Genomic DNA, 27,812 nt, shown 5'->3' with positions numbered 1-27,812 from the left:
CTAATTCATCGTACTCTAAAGACGGTGAAACGAAAGAACAATAATAAATAACTAAAAGTAAGGAAATTTTAGGTACACTTTATATGTGGTAACAAAACAGTGTTTCAGGAAGAAAATACAACTTATCATAAGTTTATTATTACTTGGAAGTTCTATCTTAACACCTTACCTGATGCCAAAGAACTCAGAGAAATGACTGCTTCCTGAGAAATTTAACTTTCCGAGACACAGCATTTGAGGACTATTTCGCTGTAAGAAAGGTGGACCTCATTGTTACTTTCAATTTTATTACAGCTCCCTTTCTTTAAAGTCACACCATTGTCTACATTTATATATATATTTTTATATTTTATCGTAATATCACAATGTAGGAAGTAATAGTTGTCGAAAAGGGACTTAAATAATAAGAACTAAGGGAATTAGTAACATCAAACAGGTGAACAAATAAAATAGTTTGTGCATTCGAATATATGCATATAATCACAATATCTGATAAATGACTAGTGGAACAATCTCACGAATTAACTAAATATATTAGAAATTTAAATTTATTTACATTACAGTTCTCAGAAACTTTTTATCAGCGTCCTTTGCGCGCCAAACACTCGATTGAAACAGAAATGAAGCTGTCCATCTTGGGAAAATGTTCACAGTGACCACCATTCGTGTATCATTAACCTGTCAAGTAAACGATACTCTAACAGAAACCTTACTTCAGGCTATAATTGCGAATTACTTCACAAGCAAAAATATTTACGAGGCAGTGCTAGAAATCGGTACCTTCCAGAGGATTTCTGCTCTCCAAAATCAATTGCTTTGGCATATAAATATCACCATCATTATAAGCGGCCTGGAACTGAATATTCTGTGGCTAGTAAACTTTTTGACCTTTTTGGAAAGATACACTTTTTCTTTGGTCTGTTTGCGAAGTCATGCATTTATTTCTTCAGCGATAAATTGTAGGATCTTCACACCTTTTTTTTTTTTTTTGTCGGTTTGCAATTTACAATTTCATTTTTTTGTGTGACTGAAGAAATGGCTAGTACAGCACTATTACCGACAAACTAAAACTTGGATTCTATTTATAATCTGTTCATTGACTCGTAGAAACTTTGGCATTGGTTTTGAGTTAATTAACGCTTTTCTGTCGCGAGGGTGTGTTAGTAGAGGCCGTATTGTGTTTTTCTGTCCTTCTCGTTAAACACTTTCACAGCAATTATTTCAGACGACTAGGAGCAGTGGTAAATTTCCTTTAAGTCACATTCCTGCTGATTTCGGACAGAGCCAAGTGGACGTTGGTAAGTACGCATTACTCGTCGTGAGATACACGTCGCAAACTCCATTGGCGTCATCTTTGTAATAACGGTGCAAAGTAGGGTCCAGTGTTTACGTACAGAAAGGAAAATCAAAGTGGGAGGGTTAGCCGGACTGTTCCGCTTTTGCGCGTCGCCGCCTGTGGAGTTCCCGCACCGCCGCCGCCGCCGCCGCCGCCGCCGCAGTCGCTTCGCCGCTCAGCCGCGGACGTCGGGCTCTGCCGCCTCAGGGGCGGGTGGCGGCAGCGGAGCGCCTTCTGGAGACCTCGCCGGAGGCGGAAGGCCGCTACCTGCTGGAGGCTCCAGTGCCTACCGCCAGCGTCGACGTCGCCAGACACAGCGCCACCAGCAGCTGTAGGTTCGGAGGCCGCAGTGCCGGGCTGGCGCCTATGGCTGCAACACGTGAGGAACTCTGCGTTAGACTCGAGGGATAGCCCCAGATTAAGACAGAAAATTCATCTCCTTCCCCCTCTCTCTCTGTCTCTCTCTCTAATTAGCTCATGCCCGTCAAAATATTTTTACAGTATCGTGCAAAAGGTTGAAGTAAAGCGTTCGAGGACTTACGGACAAGAACGTTTGGAGATGATTTTTAAAAACCATCGCTCAAGAACGTTTCGAGATGATTTTCAAAATCATCTCGAAACGTCTTAACCGAAAGTCATTGACCTCTTTACTTCAAATTTTCGCACGATACTTTAAAAATATTTAAACGGCCATGAACAAAATTTGAGCCGTGTATCATGCTACACCTTGTGTTTAGATTGCATTGGTTTTCCTTGTCTTCCCCTGACATGTTTGTTCGATATGTTGTCTGTCATTAAGGGGCTCCGGAAAGGCTCAAAATCATGAAAAGTTCAATTTTTACTTTTCTGCGTTTTCTGAATCTGCAGACTATTACCTTTTAATAGATATATAAATTATTCAATTCCGAAGACTACAACTATTTTTAAATTTTTTTTTGAAATGTGTTCTACATGGGCGTGACCCACTGTGGCGCTGTTAAACTGCTGTCAATTGGTGTTATTATTAACGTCCGTGTTCATCAGGTACATTTTAGTGATGTGAGATAAAGTATGTGTTGTGGCTAACCTGTGATGGTTCAATATATATCGCTGGTGTGATTGTCGATTGTTTCATGTTTATTTACTCTGTCGTTATCTCGAAAATATTCGTAATTAATTCTGTTTCTTGAGTCTCTGTTTTGTTGAAGTATAATAATGAGTAAAAGTAAAGTTATTAGAAATCCTCTGAAGGCTTTTAAGAAAAGGAGAAATGTTGGAAAGCCAAAGGTATGTGTTATTACTGTAAACAATAAATACGGTAACCAAGTGAGTGAACCTAACCTCTCAAGTACACCTGCCCTTAGCAGTCAAAGTGGGAAAGAAAATACTTCACAGAAGAAGCTTGGTTCAATGAGTGAAAACTATGAATGTTTTATGGGCGAATCGGATGTGAATGAAATATTTGATATGTCGGTTCTCAAAGGAATTTTTTCAAACTGTGTAAGATGTATTCACTGTAGTGAAGTTGGTCTGGAACTCTCCATAATAAAGCACGTGGGACTTGCTGGTGAAATACAACTGAAATGTGATAAGTGTTCATACATGACCACCTTTTGGAACAGTGTTGCAGTAACTGCAACTGAAGAAAATGGTAGCAAAATCTACGAACACAACAACGAGCGATGCTTGCTTTAGACAAGAAACGCCTTCGGGCTGCAGACAGGGCTGTAAAGAGTCTAGAAATACAAGCAAGAGTAAACAGGAGGAGGAACAAGAGGAAGCTGGAGGAGGAGTTTGCAGAGGATGAAGATAATCCATCCTATGGACCTGGAATGCACTAAAAAGTTAATCCAATCTTTGTCGCTCGATTCCCAAAACTTTTATTTTCTCATACTAATTACATGTTTTCTAAGGATCTTCCAAACATATTTGTTTCAAACTTTCAGTAAATGTTACACAGTACCTTCTGCATAATTTAACACAGCCTTTTTCCAAAAAACTGTATATTTTTGATTATATAAATAAAAAATTGCAAAAAAATGTTGTGAATTTTCATTACAATTGAAAAACATCATCTTTAATAACTGAACTAAAATTTTGTAAAATCCCTGTGTTAAGTTGTAGCCCATATTCCAATAAATAATCTGTAAAAAGTTCAACTTCCTACCTCAAATACTTTGTGAGGAAAGATGTAATTTATAAGCGTTATTTTAACATTGCAAGGATAGGGCGTTCCGGAGCCCCTTAAGTGGCTGCTTGGTTGTCTTTTCGCTCTGCTATCGATGTCTGCGTTTTGGCTTCCGTTGACCGGTGGTAACTTCGTTTGGTGGCCCGGAAGTAGGTTTGTGTGCTCAGAGAGTCTGGTGGACACGGGAGGGCAGTGTGGCTCGTCAGCGCGGACCAGGCGTGGTCGGTTGTACCGAGTCGCCTCGTGATGTATGTCGGTTGTGTGTAAGGTGCGGGTGGAGTTGACGGAAGAGCTCCCCGCGGGTTGGTTGTATACAGAATCGCCCCACGAGTAGTTGCTGTCCATTTCACTTTGGTGGGACGTTAACAAGCTTCTGTAAGTCCTCCGTTTCAACACTGGAGTTTAAAAAGGAGACACTTAACATGAAGGAGCGGTCACTACCCGTCAACGTTGCAGAGAAGACGCGAACTCCGGTGACAGAGCGTGTTGTCACGTGACCGTGGCGTATTGGGTACACTGGCGACGCGTGCGCGGTCGGATGTGTGGATCCTTGCCATCGGAGGTCTTGCCCTGCCTGTTCGAGCATAGTTGCAAGTTACGTTAGTGGAAGGTTTAATCATTAAGTAATAAGTTTGCGTAACCAGTGTCTCTTCTGCCATGTGGCCTCCGGGGATCGGGTTTCCTGTCCCCGGCACCGGTGTAATTGAAGGCAGTGATCTTTCTTCCTCCTCTCGTTACTGCCCGATCGGAGGTGTAGTTTTGGCAGTTTAATTGTTTCGCTATTCTGTCGTATGTTATGAGTAAATTCATGCTTCTTGTTGGTTGATCATGTGGTGGCTCATTCAGGACTGTCTGGTGTAATGTTTCCTTGCACGAGGTTAGCTCTAATTCTGTCAGCAAGTTAAGCCATCTTATTACAAGTTTTCGCTGGCTAAAAGTCGGTGCAGTGACCAGCCTGAGAGTGGATATTGTGTTTACGGGCGTATTTAAATTGGTCAGTATTCTGCCTAGCCTGAGCATCCCTGAGTGGGTGATTTGTGGCCGCCTTACACGGGTCCGTCAAATCTGTTATGTTCTAATGATATTCCAGGACACTTTTGTTTAAAAACCTTTTTTTAATTCCTCCATTCCTTTATTGCCATTAATCGTGTGTTTGCTGAGACCTATTTTTTTTTAAATGGCGGTGTTGGTAGCTTCACTACTTCACCGTACTTTACTAGCAAAGTTCTGTTTTTACTTTAGCAGCCTGTTTACTGATGTTCTTTCAATTTTTTAAACTGCTGTTTCGCTATAAATTACTTGATTGCCGTTAGCGGCGTGTTTTGAAAGGCTGTTTATTGCCGTATTGCTAGCTTCTGTTTTTTTTTTAAGAATTTTTTTTTAAAATTGTCGTACTGCTATAAATTACTTGATTGTCGTTAGCGGCGGGTTTTGAAAGACTGTTATTGCTGTACTGGTGGCTTTGTGTTTTCCTTTAAAAATATTTTAAATTGTTGTATTGCTATAAATGACTTCATTGCCGTTTTTAAAAGAAATTTTTAAACTGTTGCATTGCTGTAAATTACTTGATTGCCGTTAGCGCTGTATTTTGAAAGGTTGTTGATTGCCGTACTGTTACTTCTATTTCTCTTTTAAAAAGAATTTCTTTTAAATTGTTGTATTGCTATAAATTACTTGATTGCCGTTAGCAGCGTGTTTAAAAGGCTGTTTAGTGCCGTACTGCTAGTTTCTGTAATATATGAATAAAACATTTTTGTGTGAAAATCTCAACTCTACAGCAAACTACTAGAAAATTGGCCCCGTTTCCCAACTTGTGGTTTGGCTTGTAGTAACAGTAACCACTGTGTGTGTTCAATCCCGCGTCCGGCCATCCTGATTTAGGTTTTCCGTGATTTCCCTGGATCGAACCAGGCAAATGCTGGGATGGTTCCTTTGAAAGGGCACGGCCGACTTCCTTTCCCATCCTTCCCTAATCCGAGCTTGTGCTCCGTCTCTAATGACCTCGTTGTCGACGGGACGTTAAACACCAATATCCTCCTCCTCCTCCACTGTGTGTGTCAAAATTATTTTAAATGGCGTTGTTGTATAGGCTTTTTATTGAAACTCATTGAGAGAAAGAGAATTCTGTGCTATACTTCGCTGTGGAAACATGCGGTTCAGTTTCCTTTGTCCCTGTCAGTTTTAACTACGATAGCAGGTTATATTTAAACCATTAGGCAAATTTTTTCTCCTTTACACGAGAGTGAGTCAAATGAAAACCTTAAATTTGTAATAACAAATCGAAGTGTCACGCCGCTATCCTGTAAGTTGGTAAGCGTCCTACAAACGGAGTGCAGAATGGCCTGTAGGTGGCAGCATAGTGCAGATGCACACATACCGTCGCAGTATCAGTATAAAGATGGCCGCCCCACTTGCGACTTGCACCACGGAAGAACATCGTTCTATTATTCGGTTTTAGGGTAGTGAAGGTGTGAAACCTATTGAAATTAATCGACGAATGAAGGTTCAGTACGGTGACGCATGTTTGTCACGGCAGCAAGTCTGCGAATGGAGTAGGAAGTTCGCAAATGGTATGACTTCAGTGGAAGATGCTCCTCGTCCAGGTCAGGCACAACGATTTGTGACTCCACAGAACATTGCTGCAGTTGAAGCCATAGTGAAGGAAAACCGCCTAGTGACACTGAATGACATTGCAGCATGTTTACAGATTAGTCATGGGTCAGCAGACCACATTGTGCATGATGTGCTCCAGTTTCACAAAGTGTCTGCAAGATGGGTGCCACGGCAGTTGACTCCTGTAATCAGAGAACGACGTGTTGATGCTTGTGAAGAACTTCTTTAGCGCTTGGAACGAGAAGGTGATGGCTTCCTTGCAAGGCCCCACACTGCCCGTACAACAATCACAGACCTGCATTTCGAGTGTCTTCCTCATCCACCATACTCACCAGACCTTGCCCCGAGTGATTTCCATATGTCTGGACTACTCAGAGACGCCATGCGAGGAAAGAAGTTCCATTCTGATCGTTCTGATGAAGAGGTACGCCACGCGGTGCATGAGTGGTTGCGCGGACTACCAAAAGAATTTTTTTCTAAAGGAAATTAGACAGCCCGCATCTCGTGGTCGTGCGGTAGCGTTCTCGCTTCCCACGCCCGGGTTCCCGGGTTCGATTCCCGGCGGGGTCAGAGATTTTCTCTGCCTCGTGATGGCTGGGTGTTGTGTGCTGTCCTTAGGTTAGTGAGGTTTAAGTAGTTCTAAGTTCTAGGGGACTGATGACCATAGATGTTAAGTCCCATAGTGCTCAGAGCCATTTGCACCATTTTTTTTTAAGTTGGACAGTTTCTAAGCGGTAGAGGACTTGCATTGAGCGTGGGGGAGACTATGATGAAATGTGATACAGCTTTGTACCACTTCTGCACAACAAATAATATTTTTAAAAAATATTTAAGGTTTTCGTTTGACTCACCCTCGTATATTCTTTCTCCTTATACGCAATTTAAAAAAAGTATATACCAGTACACATTTATCAGCTCTTTTGTTTTCTGCCTCACACTCCGTGTTAACAAAAAACTGGAAGAGCGATAATTATGGATTATCGGTTTATGATGAGAATACTATTACGCAGTCTGAATCATCCTTAACTTTGTAGTCCTACCGTTTGTAGATGAAAACTATTCGAAATACGGGCACTGAAGATACTATCATGACACATTCAGTAGCAAGAGAGGTCTATCATACCCCATACACCAATGAGTCCAACCGCTTTTCCAATTTCCTTTAAGCTACTTCAAATCCCAGTCACGCTTTCGTTGGCTTTGACAATAAACAAGAGTGAAGGTCAGCGAAAGGGAGTGGGAGGGAGGAAGAGGAAATGGACAGAGATTGGATATGGACGTAGCAAGGTGGAGGGAGGAGATGGACAGAAAGGTGGGGAGGATGAGATACACAGAGAGAGGGGAGAGGTGGTGACGGGCAGAGTGATGGGAAGAAGGATAGAGAGAGAGAGAGGGACGAGAACAAGACGCACGTCCAATTCTCATACATATTTAAAAATCGCACTAGTAATAATAGAATTACAACCATAGGTGGAAGCACAAGGGGCCAAAGACACTACTAGCTAGGGCATAGCTATGGCAAGGTAACATACACCAACAAGCGACAAACGTCGGCAAGCCCCTGCATATCAGCAACGTTAGTTGGAAATTACCAGCTGCTATTAGAGCCAACCAACAGGCCACAGCAGGGAAACCGACGAGCTCGCCCACTGACGCACAAACAGTTCGTCAAATGTTCAAATGGCTCTGAGCACTATGGGACTTAACATCTGAGGTTATCAGTCCCGTAGAACTTAGAACTACTTAAACCTAACTAACCTAAGGACATCACACACATCCATGCCCGAGGCAGGATTCGAGCCTGCGACCGTACCAGTCGCGCGGTTCCCGACTGAAGCGCCTAGAACCGCTCGGCCACCGAGGCCGGCACAATTCGTCAACATCACCCTACACTGTGCATCGGATGTATGACCTATCGGACACAAAAACGATGATGAACCTAACTGTTGCAGGTTGCTGACACTGATCGAGGGCTGAACACCGGCACCCAGCGGCAGCCGCCGAGCAACAACACCGCACAACGTCAAAGGTATCGACATGCATGATATCCACTACTAACGAAGCCTACCCTTGCACGACCTGTCGTAGGCAGCAAGACTTCCGCTACTGCTCTTACCACCAGACCTAACTATCGCTGAGGTTTTTTTACCCTTGGCTCTTGCCTTGGCGCTTTTATTCCTCTGCCCTTCAAACCGCTACACGTCATTTGACTTCGACGCATCTATCTCCAGATGCGCGCTTATTAATGGTTAACCGTAACCAGACGTACGCAAACATCGCAGTACCCACATCCTGCGACACCTCACTTAAGTGAAAACTAACCCTTTTGCAGAGATGGCAGTAGACGTTTTGAACCGGCCGGTGTGGGCAACTGGTTCTACGTGTTTCACTCTGGAACCGCGCCACCGCTACGGTCGCAGGTTCGAATCCTGCCTCGGGCATGGATTTGTGTGATGTCCTTAGGTTAGTAAGGTTTAAGTAGTTCTAAGTTCTAGGAGACTGATGACCTCAGATGTTAAGTCCCATTGTGCTCAGAGCCATTTGAACCATTGAAGACCTTTTGAGTTGGCCATCACGCCGGTGTGGGCGTGGAGTGGCTTCAACTCTTTAAAAAAAATTAATAATGTATGTGGGATATGTTGATTAGAATCTCATCATAATACGAGCTTATATCCAGTACAGAAACATGTCACTCCTACAGATAAAATATGGTCTCGCTATATGACAGGTACTTTTAATGACACAATTAAATCAAGATACTAACATACAATCAACAAACATTTTTACAAAACATAGAGGCCCAACATAAGCTAGTTTCTTTTGTGTGTCAATTTGATTTAAAAATTCAGTCTAAAATAATTCGATCTGTATGCAAATATTCTGTAAATGTAATCTGTTTGTGGCAGAGAGAACTATTTATGTAAAGGTATTTATAGTTTTATTCTGTGCAAGGTTGTAATTCTCTTCAAAGTTATTTGTATGGTACTGAATAGTATTGGCGAGAAGAGGAATTTCTGGGACAATTTGACTAGAAGAAGGGATCGGTTGATAGGACATGTTCTGAGGCATCAAGGGATCACCAATTTAGTACTGGTGGGAAGCGTGGATGGTAAAAATTCTAGAGTGAGACCAAGAGATGAATACACTAAGCAGATTCAGAAGGATGTAGGTTGCAATAGTTATTCGGAGATGGAGAGGCTTACACAGGATAGAGTAGAATGGAGAGCTGCATCAAACCAGTCCCTAAACTGAAGACCATAGCAACAACAACAACGTATGGAACATGTTCATAGACGCTCAAATGACTTTCAGAAGGTAGAATATAAAGTAAAAAAGTAAAAATATGTGTAAATAATTTTGTAAACCTGTCAAAAAGAACTCAATTGAGAAGACGTAAGAGTTTGTTGCTGTGTAAAGAGTAGGGTGTCTATAGCTGACAGTCGGCTTGTGAGAATGAAGCAGTGCGCTGGTAGATTCAGTGTATAAGTATATACTGTCCTGAAAAGGTGCTGCGAATAGAGTTAGCAGCGAAGAAGTGATAAAATAGAATTCCATAACTGATACTGAAATTTTACTGCATGAATAGCCAAAGTGTAAGAGAGATATTCCCAAAGTAAGATCCCAGCGGTCGCGAAATGGAAACCACAGTAAAAATCCGATGAAGCTTAAACAAATGTGTCGGACAGTGTCTCTAGTATGCCTGTCGATCGATAGCATCACGTCCCTCTTTTAAGATCTTAGGCACAACGAACACGTAAAGTCGCCTATAAAATAGCATTTCCCGCCTTGTATGGGTGCCTGCGGGAGATTTCACCTGATTTCACGCAGTCCACAGCCGGCCGTTGTGGCCGTGCGGCTCTAGGCGCTTCAGTCTGGAACCGCGTGACCACTCCGGTCGCAGGTTCGAATCCTGCCTCGGGCATGGATGTGTGTGATGTCCTTAGGTTAGTTAGGTTTAAGTAGTTCTAAGTTCTAGGGGACTGATGACCACAGATGTTAAGTCCCATAGTGCTCAGAGCCATTTGAACGCAGTCCACACAACATAACTGACATGTATTTCCTCAATCGTGACAATTGTCGGCCGCGCACTGGAGGGGAATGGGAAGCCCATCAACGTTTTCAACTACCATACAGCCCGAACCTGGTTCCCTTCGAGTTTCGTCTCTGGTGATATGAACCGCTGGCATACACAACAAGCTACAGGTCAGCGTAGAGAATAGGTAAAAGGCGGCTGCCTTCTGTGACGAAGTTATTGGAAAGCTGGTGCACTGTTATCAAAAACGCGTCACCCGGAGCGGCGACTATGTAGAGAAGCAGCTGGACTGACTGCTACAAACGAAACATTTGCGATTTTCACTGTGGTTTCCATTTCTCGACCATACTTTCCGAGTAGCCGTCTTAGTAAACTTGTTCCCTTTCATCATTTTGTGGGGTGTCAGACAGAAGAAGTTTCGTAAACGTTTTAAAAAGTATGGAACGTTTGTTGGAAGTCGTTAAGTGGTCCGATTCTCGAATACTGGATGAATGGAGTCCGGGTAACCTGCGCGGCGTGCTGTCTCAAGGTATATACAGGGTGAGTCACCTAACGTTACCGCTGGATGTATTTCGTAAACCACATCAAATACTGACGAATCGATTCCACGGACTGAACGTGAGGAGAGGGGCTAGTGTAATTGATTAATACAAACCATAAAAAAATGCACGGAAGTACGTTTTTTAACACAAACCTGCGTTTTTTTAAATTTATAAATGGAACCCCGTTACTTTTGTTAGCACATCTGAACATATAAACAAATACGTAATCAGTGCCGTTTGTTGCATTGTAAAATGTTAATTACATCCGGAGATATTGTAACCTAAAGTTGACGCTTGAGTACCACTCCTCCGCTGTTCGATCGTGTGTATCAGAGAGCACCGAATGACGTAGGGATCCAAAGGGAACGGTGATGGACCTTAGGTACAGAAGAGACTGGAACAGCACATTACGTCCACATGCTAACACCTTTTTATTGGTCTTTTTCACTGATGCACATGTACAGTACCATGAGGGGTGAGGTACACGTTCGACGGGCGTTTCATAGGAAGTGGAGGACGCATAAATTGGCCTGCCCGTTCTCCTGATCTTACACCTCTGGACTTCTTTCTGTGCGGTACGTTGAAGGAGAATGTGTACCGTGATGTGCCTACAACCCCAGAGGATATGAAACAACGTATTGTGGCAGCCTGCGGCGACATTACACCAGATGTACTGCGGCGTGTATGACATTCATTACGCCAGAGATTGCAATTGTGTGCAGCAAATGATGGCCACCACATTGAACATCTATTGGCCTGACATGTCGGGACACACTCTATTCCACTCCGTAATTGAAAATGGAAACCACGTGTGTACGTGTACCTCACCCCTCATGGTAATGTACATGTGCGTCAGTGAAAAAGACCAATAAAAAGGTGTTAGCATGTGGACGTAATGTGCTGTTCCATTCTCTTCTGTACCTAAGGTCCATCACCGTTCCCTTTGGATCCCTACGTAATTCGGTGCTCCCCGATACACTCGATCGAACAGCGGAGGAGTGGTACTCAAGCGTCAACTTTAGGTTACAATATCTCCGGATGTAATTAACATTTTACAATGCAACAAACGGTACTGATTACGTATTAGTTTATATGTTCAGATGTGCTAACAAAACTAATGCGGTTCCATTTAAAAATTTAAAAAAACGTAGGTTTGTGTTAAAAAACATACTTCCGTGCATTTTTTTATGGTTTGTATTAATCAATTACACTAGCCCCTCTCCTCACGTTCGATCTGTGGAATCGATTCGTCAGTATTTGATGTGGTTTACGAAACATATCCAGCGGTAACGTTAGGTGACTCACCCTGTATACACAGTTTCTAACTGTAGTACTTGTCTTACTGTGTGAAACTTTTTACATAAAATTGTACCTCATAATGAGTAGATTAGGATCACATTTTAAATTTTTAAATTTTTAAATTATGTAAATATTTATATTTTATACTGAGAATTTTCGTTGCCGTTGAAAGGCGTTATATAGGCAACCTGCTATAGAATCTGGTTACCGGGTGCCGGATTAGCCTTTAGTAGTATAGATAACCACTGACTGTAATCGAAAGAGTGAGGGAGGAAATAAGAAAATGTCGATCTGCCAGTACAAGTCACGACGTCCTCTGCTGCAATGTCCATATTTCTTTCGACCTAAATACATTAAAGTATATTTTATGAACTTTATTTCGCTTGGTAATTTTTTTCTACAATCTGTCATCACAAAACAGTATCAGTCATTATTTGGATTGACAAAGTTAAGATAATTATCATTTTGGCACTGAATTCGTACAAACCAATATACAAAAAAATCTCCTTTCACAATATCTCAAAAGCTATTGTAGTAATATGGTAGGATTTGCTAAGTCCGTGGTATCATTTGTATAAATGTCGTTGTTCTTTAGCGCATAATTAGTATAATAATTTGTATGTATTCCTACGTGAGGGCTCATTTATTATTATGTTTTATTGTTGCTAGCAAGTAATACAGGACATTAAATCATTGGCTGTACCTGAGTCAACCTTCCAATTATCGTCAATATTTTATTTGTTTCCAGTTTCAGTTCCATAATTGTTGTACATGTAAAAGTAAAATATTATTACCTCCTCTACTTGTAAATTAGTTTGTAACACGATGTTTGATATGCGATGCTCAATGGCATTTCTTTAAATTGAAAGTCGCATTAAATGGTAAATCCCGAAGGATGCATTACCCACTGGTTGTGTATTACGTCGCTGGAGCTTCTCAGATAGAGATCGGAAAACACCATGTCCAATAGATGGGTACTTGCAGCTTATCCCCATCTTCCGTGCTCTGAGAAAGAACAATCCCTTGGCATAAGAAACGTGTAACGTGGGAGCAACACACCGACGGAGTGCACACACAGCTGGTTACAGAGCAATGACTGCAGAACGGGTGGTTAGGAGACGGGCTCTCACAACAGTGAGGCAAGGAGGTACCTCTATTCAAAGCTCCAACACCAGAGGATAGTAGGATTTTTAGAATCGTTCTAACGAAAAGACAGATGACCACACCTAAAATGCAGCAGATTCGCACCAAAAATCATCGGGAACAGATTACTGGAAGTTGAGCTGTGGTCTCGAGCTGCCATGCATCGTTCACCGCCGGCAACAACGATTACCACGGTCTGAAGCCTGAGTTAATTGAAACACTGAATGGTGTTCATTGGTGTTCAGCAATGAGTCTCGCTTCTTGAGGTGGCGGTCTGTAGACGGTGAAAGGTCACAGGAAGCAGCAATTCACGACATCCAAGCCTCACCAGCTCCTGAAATCATGGTGTGGGCAGTTAGTAGATACGACAACAGGAGTTAGCTGGTAATTGTTGAACTGAGGCCGAATGACTGCCAGTTTGCGACAAGACTGGTCAACCCTGAAGTCATACACTTGACGAGCAGAGTAGTGCCAAACAGCATATTCCAGTGGGATACGGTAGTTCACATTGCAGACGTGTCGAGAAATGTATCGACCCTCAACGGATTTACCTGGCTCTTTGACTTGTTACCTATAGAGCATGTCTGGAACACAGAGATACGAACGTATGACCTAAGCAGTTTGGTCCCTTAGGAATTCACAAACACATTTTTGAACACAGTGAGAGGACATATATTCTCATACTAGCCACCAGCCAGCAATGCTCATGAACTGACACTTCTTGAGTTAAAATCATGACAATGAATTCCTCAAGATGACATTTGCAGAGTTTTAGTCTCCTTGCTACAACGAATAGAAAATTGTATTTCTTCAAAGGATTACATTTCATACGGATTTCAGTGATGGGTGTTAGTTGCAGATGGAATGAAAGCTCGATCGTTTAAGACCCGTCATGCGACTCTACTCATAAACTGAAATTTCGTAGCTACAGACTTCCAGAGGACGTGCCTTGCAGCGAAAGGGAACAGGCAGAAACGAGTGTTTCCAGGAAACTGTGTGAGAACGTTTGGCAGATGGAGTGGAGTGGAATTAGGAACATCATGAGATGCGAGCAATATTAAGATAGTCCGAAAGAACACATACCATCGGTGACCACGAAACACTCTAGAATGAAATGATAATTAAAGCAAGACCCTACTCCGTCGATAGGCGTTGATATACATCAACGGGGACAATTAAAAATGTGTGCCCCGACCGGGCCTCGAACCCGGCATCTCCTGCTTACATGGCATAAGCTCTATCCATCTCAGCCTACGAGGGCACAGAGGATAGTGCGACTCCAGGGATTTATCCCTTTCACGCTCCGCCTGAGACTCACATTCCCAACTTAATGTCCACACACTACATTCGTAGTGTCCCTGCCCTTTATACTCATTACTCGCGGCAGACAATCTTATCGTGTCCCGTAAGAGTTCGGGCAACACGTGTGCATCCGCACAGAAGAAGAAGGTCAATGGATGGTTAACCTCAACTATGCGAAGATGGTATCTGTTCTTTCGGATATTTTATTATCATTCCTTTATAAGAGAGCTGCATGGTCACCGATGGTATCTATTCTTTCGGGCATGTCTGAAAGAAAATATACCATCTTCATATAGTTAAGGCTAACCAGCCGTCGACCTTCTGCTTCTCTGCGGATGGACACATATTGCTCGAACTCTTACGGGACTTGGTAAGATTGTTTGCCGTAAGTTATGAGTGTAAAGGGCTGGGTCACTACGAATGTAGTGCGCGAAGAAGAGCGGCGCGTTTCGTCACAGGGTTATTTGGTAACCGTGATAGCGTTACGGAGATGTTTAATAAACTCAAGTGGCAGACACTGCAAGAGAGGCGCTCTGCATCACGGTGTAGCTTGCTCGCCAGGTTTCGAGAGGGTGCGTTTCTGGATGAGGTATCGGATATATTGCTTCCCCCTACTTATACCTCCGGAGGAGATCACGAATGTAAAATTAGAGAGATTCGAGCGCGCACGGAGGCTTTCAGACAGTCGTTCTTCCCGCGAACCATACGCGACTGGAACAGGAAAGGGAGGTAATGACAGTGGCACGTAAAGTGCCCTCCGCCACACACCGTTGGTTGACTTGCGGAGTATAAATGTATATGTATATATAATGTAGTGTGTGGGGATTAAGTTGGGAATGTGAGTCCCACGGGGAGCGTGCAAGGGGTAAGTCCCTGCAGTCGCACTATTCTCTGTGGCTGCGGTCCTCCAGCCTCGGACAGCTTCTTGTTGTGTCCCTTCGTCAGATTGTAGCAGGGTAATTTGTCGGCGCATTGTATCGCTGTGGCATGCCGATTGGGCTGCACTTCCAGACAACAAGCTTCGGGCCTTGAAAGCTCTTCCCGTGGCTTGGACGTCCTCCTCACGCCCTTCTCGGCGGGAGGAGGTAGTTTTGGCCCGGTTGCGAATTGGCCACTGCCGGTTCAGCCATCGCCATCTGCTGACGGCTGCGCCGGCGCCGTTCTGCCCATGTGAGCAGTTGCTGACGGTCCGCCACATTTTAACGTCGTGTCCGGATTTTAACACCCTGCGTCTCGATCTTGGCCTGCCATGTACTGTAGAAGCCATTTTAGCGGATGACCCACGAGCAGCTGCTCGCGTTCTTCATTTTATCAATTTGACAACCCTCTCAAAGGACATTTGATTATGCTGTTTTCTTTTTTAATCCTATGCCTGTCAGTATGTCTTTCATCGTGTTTTCCGTTTCGTTGCTGTTTTAAACTTGTGACTCGCGGTGCATTCCTAAAGTAGTCTGGGCGCTAATGACCGTTGACGTTGTGCGCCCTAAAACCACAAAAAAAAAACCTTTCCTCTGTTCTCTCGGTGGCTCAGATGGATAGAGCGTATGCCATGTAAGCAGGAGATCCCGGCTTCGAGTCCCTGTCGGGGCACACATTTTCAACTGTCCCTGTTCATGTACATCAACGCCTGTCGACAGCGTAGGGTCTTCATTTCATTATCATTTCATAAATGCGAGCAAAGTGGCCACATGCGGAAGGGGATGACATTACAGCCGCGCGTCACTGTGTGATTCGAGCACTTTGCAGGGTGGCTGAGGTGGTTTGAAATTACCGGGCTGGCCCAGCAATGCCAAGTTGGAACTAGTCCACAATACAGATCGAAAGTGGCGTTCTTCGTCTGAACCAGCACCTGAGGCCTGTGTGGGCAGTAGGTAACAAGTCATGGGTGGAACCAGCACCTTGTTTGGTTAATGTCCCAAGGTGATGTCCAGGGGAGGAGGGGGGTGTCAGTTCAGTGTAAAGGAGCTAGCGCGAAGTTCATTGACAGCCACCAACAAAACTAGACCTTGGGGAAGAGAGCGCCGTTGAGCCAAGAGCAACGTGAAAGTACAAGTAGTAGACTGCAACAGCCAGCGAAGAGCCTGGTGTCTCTCTTCCTGCGTCCAGAAGATGATAGCAGGTCATAGAGAGGGAGGAGAGTTTCGTTTACGGCGATACACTCCAGAACATAAAGCGACGTATGCTTCTCGTGTGCCATAATTGTACACTCCTAGCCATTAAAATTGCTACACCAAGAAGAAATGCAAATGATAAACGGGTATTCATTGGACAAATATATTATACTAGAACTGACATGTGATTACATTTTTACGTTATTTGGGTGCATAGATCCTGAGAAATCAGTACCCAGAAAAACCACCTCTTTCCGGCGGGGTTAGGGATTTTCTCTGCCTCGTGATGACTGGGTGTTGTGGAATGTCCTTAGGTTAGTTAGGTTTAAGTAGTTCTAAGTTCTAGGGGACTGATTACCATAGATGTTAAGTCCCATAGTGCTCAGAGCCATTTGAACCATTTGAACCAACCACCTCTGGCCCTAATAATGGCCTTGATACGCCTGGGCATTGAGTGAAACAGAGTTTCGATGGCGTGTACAGGTACAGTTGCCCATGCAGCTTCAACACGATACCACAGTTCATCAAGAGTAGTGACTGGCGTATTGTGAATAGACAGTTGCTCGACTACCAATGAACAGACGTTTTCAATTGGTGAGAGATCTGGAGAATGTGTTGGCCACGGCAGCAGTCAAACATTTTCTGTATCCAGAAAGGCCCGTACAGGACCTGCAACATGCGGTCGTGAATTATCCTGCTGAAATGTAGGATTTCGCTGGGATCGAATGAAGGGTAGAGCCTCGGGTCGTAACACATCTGAAATGTAACGTCACCTCTTCAGAGTCCCGTCAATGCGAGCAAGAGGTGACCGAGACATGTAACAATGGCACCCCATACCATCACACCGGGTGATACGCCAATATGGCGATGACGAATACACGCTTCCAATGTGCCTTCACCGCGATGTCGCCAAACACGGATATGACCATCATGATGCTGTAAACAGAACCTGGATTCATCCGAAAAAATGACGTTTTGCCATTCGTGCACCCAGGTCCGTCGTTGAGTACACCATCGCAGGCTCTCCTGTCTGTGATTCAGCGTCAAGGGTAACCGCAGCCATGGTCTCCGAGCTGATAGTCCATGCTGCTGCAACAGACTTCGAACTGTTCGTGCAGATGGTTGTTGTCTTGCAAACGTCCACGCGTGTTGACTCAGGGTTCGAGACGTGGGTGCACGACCTGTTACAGCTATGCGGATAAGATGCCTGTCATCTCGACTGCTAGTGAAACGAGGCCGTTGGGATCCAGCATCGCGTTCCGTATTACCCTCCTGAACCCACCGATTCCATATTCTGCTAACAGTCATTGGATCTCGACCAGCGCGAGCAGCAACATCGCGATAGGATAAACAGCAATCGCGATAGGCTACAACCCGACCTTTATCGAAGTCGGGAACGTGATGGTACGCATTTCTTCTCCTTACACGAGGCATCACAACAACATTTCACCAGGCAACGTCGGTCAACTGCTGTTTGTGAATGAGAAATCGGTTGTAAGCTTTCCTCATGTCAGCACGTTGTAGGTGTCGCCACCGGCGCCAATCTTGTGTGAATGCTCTGAAAAGCTAATCATTTGCGTATCACAGCATCTTCTTCCTGTCGGTTAAATTTCGCGTCTGTAGCACGTCATCTTCGTGGTGTAGCAATTTTAATGGCCAGTAGTGTAGTAATCCTGTATTAGTAGTTACCAGAGTTTTGCCCACCAGACATACAGTGAGGAGGTGCACTGGGATCGATAAAGTAGCCCCAGTACTGTTTGTTGTTAAAAATTACGACGAGGCATTGAGGAAACTGATTGCGCCTTATCTGTATTTAAGTGTACTTGCAAGGGACGGCGAGCTGTTTTCGGAGTGTACCATTACTGTTTTGAATTTGCAAATATGGCAAATCCGTTGTGAGATAAATGTGTATTTGCGATCAGTCATTGTAGAGTTTACTTGTTTAAGCATTTTCCTTGTTGATACTGTAGTAGGTTACACGTCTGTGTAGATTGCCTTGCCTTCTCTGTTTCCCCTCTGCGATTCGGCCTAGGTGTTGGTGGTTGTCGACTTTACATCATTTTAGCGAGCGTTTCTTCTTCTCGATATTTTATTTAGGTGTTCCCTTGTTGAGTCATATCAGGACAGAATCAGTGTTGTTATCTATATAATGTTCTTCTATGTCAGCATAAGTTTTTACTATATATTTCTGCTACCCACCTTAGAAATCAGATCGTTTTATTTTTGCGGGGCAAATAACTGTTTCTTTTACACGCCATTTACTACCTGAAGTTAATTGTTGCAAGGGATTAAATGGAAATCTCTCACTATTCGTATCTGCTCTGGCATTGTGAGTGGTCCATTAGTAAAACAAAGATTGATCAAAAGCCCAGGTTTGTACAACCCACAACCAAACTCCACTACTGCCCAAACCCTGTGTCACACGACAAATGCCTCTCAAAGCTCTGATAATCATAGGAACTGTGTGTAACAGTATAGCACTTTCCAGTCAGTGTACTTATTAGTTAATTTTTCAAGCTCTGGGTCTTCGATCCCTCTGCGGGACACGCGAGCTGCTTGCCATTACCGGTACATTACAGCAGAGAGTCGGTTCACCAACGATCCTCAAGTAGTGCTGTATACATGTGTTTAATTGTAGCCGGTCACTTTCTGCTCCAGTTGGCTGCGCACTCCCTGTTGTCCGAATTATAAATGAGGCGCAGCTGACACGATCTGGCAATGCTGCAGCACCACATGACAAACGTCTAGGAGCAAAATTAATGTAATCAAAGTGTCGGTATGACAATTCAGCGTAGCTCAACTCCGCCAATCCCAGTATGCCCATATATGAAACCGTCAGTCAACACGAAAATATCTCGTAATTGACTCAACGAAAACCTACGACAATCGCAGTTGTCTTGGAACTAAGATGTGCAAGCGCTGAGCTTCAACATACCATAGATTTATCATACCAATGCTTGCCTGTATAACATGTTATATAAACAAGATTTCCAGCCGCCAACAGTGGTGGATGTGGGGAGAGAGATGGCGGAGTTTTGAGAGCGGATGATCTGGACGTGTGTCCATCAGAGAGAGTAAATTTGTAATGCTGCATGTCATGAACCTATATATATATATAGATATATATTATGAATTTTGAACACTATTAAGGTAAATACATTGTTCGTTCTCTATCAAAATCTTTCATTTGCTAACTATGCCTATCAGTAGTTAGTACCTTCAGTAGTTAGAATCTTTTATTTAGCTGGCAGTATTGGCACTCGTTGTATTGCAGTAGTTCGAGTAACGAAGATTTTTGTGAGGTAAGTGATTCATTAAAGGTATGGTTATTGTTAGTCAGGGCCATTCTTTTGTAGGGATTATTGAAAGTCAGACTGCGTTGCGCTAAAAATGTTGTGTGTCAGTTTAGCGTTGATCAGAATAAGTAAAGAGAGAAATGTCTGAGTACGTTCAGTTCTGCTCAGCTGTTTGAAAATCAAATAACTTAAGGGGTTTGTCAGCACAGTCATTCATAAATTTTTCTAAGGGGACGTTTCAGTAGTTCGAACATAAACGTGTACGGTTACTGTCGGTGAAATGATATTCCAGCATCGCACAAAACGAGATGGCAGACCAATCGGTGAGTGAGAATGTGACTGCACATTTGCATTTCTATACTTGATTACGTATTGCAGACGTCGAAACCTTGGATATGTACACATTTACATGGGAAATATGTGGCACGCAGAGGCCGGATAAATCATACACCTTTACATACACCGTGCACCTTTGTCCCATCTGACGATAACTGCTTATTTTTGAGAATTTCGCGAGAAACTGCCCACTCTTCTTCTTAGGGGTGTCCCAATACCGTATCAGAAAACGTCGAACTTGGGTGTAGCTCTGCATGAGCTCTTCAGCCTGGCAGAAAATACTGTCCCCTACTTACAGGAACACTTCCTGTTACCAAAACGTACTCCATAACTTTCGGAACACATTTCCAAAGCACGCGAAATGTGTTGTGCGTTCACTAGTCCTTCTGAATCTCCAGTAATATGATGTAATTCAGCACGGCAGGAGTAGTGAAAACCCTCGACAGTAAGAATTAACTGTGAATGCGTGTGAATGTCACATCTACAACATCGCTGAATTTCACCACGTGAGAGTTTCAAGCATCCCGTTAGGATGGTAGCGACCAGACAAGTTAAATAACACTACGCTGTGTTTACTTCGTCGGCTCCTCAATTCCTACACACCCCAGGCACCTCACAGTAGGCATTACGTATCTGTCGTCTCGTGATAACCGAAACACAAAATCTCACTTATCGAGCATCTTGGCTGGGCCCATCTAGGAAACAAAATCATCCGAAAACATCTCCTCCGTTACTTCTATCCGGCTCCGGAACAACCTACCCTGCACTTTGCACACTGTTCATCCCCCTGTTCCATTTAAGAAACAGCTGAAAAGTTTCTTTCTGCCAAAACCGTAAAACTAATATTCCTACGTTATCACAGTAACGAATCCTCTTATTTCTGTATGTCACATCCCCTATCATCTTTACTTGTCTTTCACTGCGTTCATCTTCCTTCGTAACATCCGGTTCTAGGCGCGCAGTCCGGAGCCGTGCGACTGCTACGGTCGCAGGTTCGAATCCTGCCTCGGGCATGGCTGTGTGTGATGTCCTTAGGTTAGTTAGGTTTAAGTAGTTCTAAGTTCTAGGGGACTGATGACCACAGCAGTTGAGTCCCATAGTGCTCAGAGCCATTTGAACCATTTGAACCTTTCGTAACATCTTTCTTCTGATGTCCACTTACACCTGCTTGTTATTTGGATTTGTTGTTTCAGTCGCCTTGAATTGACATAAGCTGTGTTATCCTGCATTATTTATACCACAATTAATTAATTAATTATAATTAATTTTTTATTCTGTATTAAATTTAATATTTAACAAGCCTGCCTTAATGCAGTTAATATGAAATACGTAGACTGCCTGATAAAAGTGTGCCTGATGGCTGTACTATTGCCACGTTACATAAATAACAAGTACATTAATTAATAATGCTGTACCGAAGCTATCTCATTTTCAGTTTTGTAGCATTCCTGTTTACATTCTCAGTAAGTGTGTATTGTATTTACTAGGTGACTATACAGGATTACAACGATGCCTTCCCCTACCTCAAAAAGCAAGAGAATAAATTAATTCTCGAGAACGCAAGCCGCTGAGCGTTTCACGGTCTGTAATTGCTGTGCTTTTGGTCTCCGAAAACAGTCACAGAGGCACACGAATTCTCTTCTATTTACTGAAATATGAAGGCAGTGTGACAGATTCAAGTCCAGCACGAACACTCGATGGGTGTACTGCCGGTCCATAGTGTCCAATGGTCACAATATTTCGGCGATCAGACATGTTACCATCGTCAGGTGCGCTGACGAACTGAGCACCTGAGGGCGGTCGGCCGTGGACTGTTCGAGCAAGAAATACGACGGGAGAAACTGAAGAATCACATCAGATTTAACTCCTGTCCATGACATCGTTCGCGGTTTCTCGAAAAATCTGGGAAGAGATAGATAGATAGATAGATATCTAGAGAGAGAGAGAGATGCGGGAATATTCTGTGAAAACGCTTGCCACCTTTAGAATCGTGAGACTACGTGATTGAAAGCTTATTTATTAACGTTGCCTTGATACTAATTACGCAGTTGACGTTCATTTTTGGGATCCATTCATCCGTGCAGCGGGCCTATAACCAATAAGCCCCTAAGCACCTGTCACTCACTCTGGTTAACATGAATACACTGTAATTGATAACTGTACGATGCATTTCACGGTATGTTGATGCCTTTATATGTCGGTATTCAGTGGACATGAGGATATTATATGTGACTGACTCAGCTAAAATTGGATTATTCTTTCCACAAACGGAGTTTTAGTGATAACATGTTTCTGAATACAGCGCTCATCTAGATTGTGCAATGACTTTGCAAAAGATGGAGAATAAGGAGGAAAGGGAAACGGTATTAGCAATTTTGGTAATAATGATAACACTTTTTTTCGTAAATAAGGAGCAACAACAGCATGACTTGTTAATATAATACACTTGCGTATGGTGTTCCCACAGTAATGCTGGACGAAGCATCACGTACAGCCCAGAGTAACTTACTATTCACTTTCGCCATCTGTGCGTTTTAGGATGACTTGCTAATACAATACAGTGGTGTATGGTGTTCGCACAGTAATGCTGGACGAAGCATGACGTACACACTAGAGTAGCTTACTATTTGCTTTCACCATCTGTAAATGTTAGCGGGTTTCGACTTCCTTTGGTAGTTTATTCTGCTCCGTAGAGTTCCTATTTATTTGTTCATTGAAATGGAACTGGAACACCAAGTTAGGTCCTGTGTAAACTGTTGAATCTGTTTTTCACTTTTAATATACGGCTACAATGAGCAATATGCCAAGTGCACTGCATGTTAAAACTCGGTTCTCTTCAGCCAAATCCCAACAAGCGGAGATTGAGCAGAGGGTTCCAAATCTGGAGCACGGGCTTGTAGCTATCGAAAAACTTGATCAGAACTGGAGGTTTGGATATGCTTTTAACTTGTTTGTATTCGTAAAAAATGTGAAACCATGTGTATGTACGCGTGTCTGTTAGTTCGTGCGTGTGTGCAACCAAGCCCATGACCTGCTTGACGTAAGCTGCACCTATTTCACGTGTGTTTTTTTTTTTTTAATTTGTGAACGTACATCCAAACATTGTTTTGCGTTTCATTACCTATCTCGAAGGACTGAGTTCATGATCTGAGTTCTGTTGTTTTCAGTCACATCTCAAAGTGCTTTGAATGCGGAAGGTGTGTTTCCAGTTGCAAATATTTTGAAGAGAAACATAAGTTACAGCATTTGCCTCCCAAAACAGGGGAACCTAAGGAAAATCTTGCTCAGAACTCGAATACGGGAATTAATTCTAAATTGTTCATCGGGTAATGTTTCCATTGTCATAGATAAAAATAATTATGTGTGTGTGTGTGTGTGTGTGTGTGTGTATGTGTGTGTGTGTGTGTGTGTGTATACCGAATTCTGTAAGTAGAAAGCAACAATATACACCGCCGGAAAAAAAATAGTACGCCCTTTCAGAGGTTTCCAAATCAACCTAGATTCAGTGTTATAACAGCGCATGAAATTGTTACATTTACAGATTATAAAAGCAAGTGGTTCTGAGGTACCACGTATCGACCCATGCTGAAACATGGATGTTAGAACGTGATGCAGCCTTCACGGGTGGCAATGCAGGCTCTGACTCTAGGATTCAGTCGAACATACAGATGGGGAGTACTGTCCTGGGATACGATATGCCACGCCTGCAAGACCTGTTCACGTAGTTCTGTAAGAATCACTGGTTCACAAGATGTACGAGTCACTTCGCGTCACAACATATTCCACACGTTGTCGATTCGAGACAAGTGCGGAGGTCGTGCTGCACAGGGTAGGTGCTGCACGACTTGCAGAAAACGTTGGGTTCCACGGGCAGTGTGTGGGCCAGCAGTATCCTGTTGGAGCAATACACCACCTTCTTGTAGCACGAACGGAAAAAGAATGAGTCTAACTACATTCTGCACATAGAGAGCGCTTGCTAGCGTCCCCTCCAAAAACATTCAAGGTGAACGAGGGTTGTAGCTTACCGCGTCCCAGACCGTAAGGCCTGGGTTGGTTGGCTGGTTGGTTTGGGGAAGGAGACCAGACAGCGTGGTCATCGGTCTCATCGGATTAGGGAAGGATGGGGAAGGAAGTCGGCCGTGCCCTTTCAGAGGAACCATCCCGGCATTTGCCTGGAGTGATTTAGGGAAATCACGTAAGGCCTTGGATGGGACTGTGTGCCTAGGACGAACGTACTGTACGGAACAGCGCTCACCAGGTCTACGCCGTACGAACAAATGACCACACTTGCGACCCTGCAGAATCTGCTTTGACCGCTGAAGACCACGGCGCGCCATATCATCTTGCAAGTGAACTTCTGACGGCACCAGTCAAGACGTGCAAGAGGGGCTAGAGGTGGTCGTACCCGTTGTTACAATACTAAAAATAACTTCTCACCAGTTCGTGTTGAGATGTATGGAATCACAAGTCCTCTTATCTGCACTGCGCTAGCTGTATGATCTTCCACTGCTGCCCTTATAATGAAAAGACCCAGTAGGGCGTTTGTGCTGTGTGGACGTGCAGAACCTTGTCTGCAGATGTGTTAATGTTCACGTGATAGCTAATACCTGCATCATTGCACAAATGACGCAATACGCCCAACTTGTGTGGCAACACTCAGAAAGGACCATGCCGCTACTCTTGAGGCCAAACTGGATCCCTGTCGCCGGCCGAAGTGGCCGTGCGGTTAAAGGCGCTGCAGTCTGGAACCGCAAGACCGCTACGGTCGCAGGTTCGAATCCTGCCTCGGGCATGGATGTTTGTGATGTCCTTAGGTTAGTTAGGTTTAACTAGTTCTAAGTTCTAGGGGACTAATGACCTCAGCAGTTGAGTCCCATAGTGCTCAGAGCCATTTGAACCACTTGATCCCTGTCAAACTAGCTCAGTTCCCTGTTGGAAGGACGAGTGCGTCTTTGCTGCGTCGATTCCTGCTTACTTCACACGTTTGCATCACAACTAGCCTTCCTGCTGTGTACATTCCGTATTAATGGGTGTATAGAGATGGCACTTTAGTAACTATGCTACTAAGCTATCTGTTGACGGACGACGTTTAAACCATTATAAATACGACTACCACGCCCCATGCGCCATATTCCGTCATTGGATTAAAATCGACGTCGTGTTTCCAGATCTACTAATTTTTTCCCAACTATATTGTGAAGTAATTTTATGATTATTACTGAGAGAAAACATCTGATAACCTCAGTTTAATGAGGTGACTTGTGATTAGTGATGAATAGCCGGCGCATGAAATTCAAAGGCCGAGGTGGCCTACTAATAATTCATTGTTCTTCTTCTTCCGCCCGCATCTCGTGGTCGTGCGGTAGCGTTCTCGCTTACCACGCCCGGGTTCCCGGGTTCGATTCCCGGCGGGGTCAGGGATTTTCTCTGCCTCGTGATGGCTGGGTGTTGTGTGCTGTCCTTAGGTTAGTTAGGTTTAAGTAGTCCTAAGTTCTAGGGGACTGATGACCATAGATGTTAAGTCCCATAGTGCTCAGAGCCATTTGAACCATTTTTGAATCTTGTTCTACGGAACTACTCTGCAATTCAGACCTAAGTGTTAATCAAAAGATTCATTGAAGCACTTTAAGACCGTTACTCTACCTTTCCACTCTCGGACAGGACATGGGAAATACGAACACTTAACGCTTTCATTGTGACCTCGATTTCACGTATTTTATTACGATGATCATTATCTTCTCTGTACAGGCGGAAGTCAACAGAAAATTTTCGCATTCAGTCGAGAAAGTTGGCGATTGAAAGTTCTTGAAAAGATCTCACCGAGACGAAAAACGAATCCGTTCTAACGATTACATAACACAATTCGCGTATAATATCTATGACACTCGCTCCCCTTTTTCCCAATAATACAAAATGAGTTGCCCTCGTCTGACTATTTCGGTGTCCTCCGTCAGTCAGATCTGGTAAGGATGCCATACCGTGCTGCAATAATGCAGAAGAAGACAGACAAGCGTAACATAGGCAGTCTGTTTAGAAGATCTGTTGTAGCTTCTAAGTATTCTGCCAATAAATCGTGGCGTTTGGTTCACCAACGGCACAACATTTTTCATGTTGTGGTTTCTTATGTGTTTAGTTGACAGCCTTTCAATTTTTGTGATTTATTCTGTAAACGAAGTTTAAAAGACTCATCTTAGAACTCTTGTGGATGACGACTCACTGATTATTGTTTAGAGTCAACTGTCACTTTTCGCGCCATACAGCTACCATGTCTAATAAAATTCTGCATATGGTTTTGATCTTCTGATAATTTTATTACGCAGTAAACGACAATCTCATCAGTAAACAATCTTAGATGGGTATTCATATTGTCTCCTATATCTTTTATACAGATTTAGAAGAGAAGAGGATCCATATTTCCTTGCGGAGCGACAGATATCATTCTCCTTTACTCGATAACCTACCGCCAATTACTACTAACTGCGACCTTTTCGACTGGAAATCACAAATCATGTAACACAACTGCCTCGATGCTCCATAGGCACGAAATCTGATTAGAAGCCGCTTGCGAGAAAGGGTATCAAGAGTCTTCTGTGAGTCTAAAAATATGGAATAAATCTGAGATCACTTGTTGATATCAGTAGTCATTACTTCGAATTAGTAAAGAGACAGTTGTATAGGGTGATTCAAAAAGAATACCACAACTTTAGGAATTTAAAACTCTGCAACGACAAAAGGCAGAGCTAAGCACTATCTGTCGGCGAATTAAGGGAGCTATAAAGTTTCATTTAGTTGTACATTTGTTCGCTTGAGGCGCTGTTGACTAGGCGTCAGCGTCAGTTGATGCTAAGATGGCGACCGCTCAACAGAAAGCTTTTTGTGTTATTGAGTACGACAGAAGTGAATCGACGACAGTTGTTCAGCGTGCATTTCGAACGAAGTATGGTGTTAAACCTCCTGATAGGTGGTGTATTAAACGTTGGTATAAACAGTTTACAGAGAATGGGTGTTTGTGCAAAGGGAAAAGTTCTGGACGGCCGAGAACGAGTGATGAAAATGTAGCACGCATCCGGTCAACCGTCACAATGTCTGTATATGGGGCACTGAGAATACGCGGGAAACAACTCGGTATGAACGTGACTCACCTAAGGTGAACGTTTTCTGTGCCATTTCAGCCAATAACGTTTTTGGTCCCTTTTTCTTCGAAGGTGCTACTGTAACTGGACTACAGTATCTGGAGATGTTAGAGAATTGGCTGTTCCCTCAGCTCGAACAAGAAGCACAACAATTCATATTTCAGCAAGATGGAGCGCCACCACATTGGCACTTATCTGTCCGTAATTACCTGAACGTCAACTACCCGAGGCGATGGAACGGCCGCCAGGCAGCCCGTGACAGAGCACTTCATCACTGGCCTCGAAGAAGCCCTGATCTTACCCCCTGCGATTTTTTCTTATGGGGGTATGTTAAGGATATGGTGTTTCGGCCACCTCTCCCAGCCACCATTGATGATTTGAAACGAGAAATAACAGCAGCTATCCAAACTGTTACGCCTGATATGCTACAGAGAGTGTGGAACGAGTTGGAGTATCGGGTTGATATTGCTCGTGTGTCTGGAGGGGGCCATATTGAACATC

General features: G+C 43.5%; 1 protein-coding gene across 1 annotated transcript in view; it reads right to left on the bottom strand.

Moving 5' to 3' along the window:
* Positions 1–397: 397 nt before the first annotated feature.
* LOC126195466 (uncharacterized) overlaps positions 398–27,812 on the bottom strand; it is a 229,110-nt gene continuing 201,695 nt past the window's right edge. Inside the window, exon 6 of the mRNA XM_049934094.1 lies at positions 398–1,706. Coding sequence (XP_049790051.1) covers positions 1,600–1,706 — 107 coding nt within the window. The 3' untranslated portion in view covers positions 398–1,599. The remainder of the gene's footprint in view (positions 1,707–27,812) is intronic.

Source organism: Schistocerca nitens, chromosome 7 (assembly GCF_023898315.1).
Source record: "Schistocerca nitens isolate TAMUIC-IGC-003100 chromosome 7, iqSchNite1.1, whole genome shotgun sequence".
Classification (NCBI taxonomy): Eukaryota; Metazoa; Arthropoda; class Insecta; order Orthoptera; family Acrididae; genus Schistocerca; species Schistocerca nitens.
Note: the sequence above shows the minus strand (reverse complement) of the source record. Positions and strands in the feature narration are given on the sequence as shown.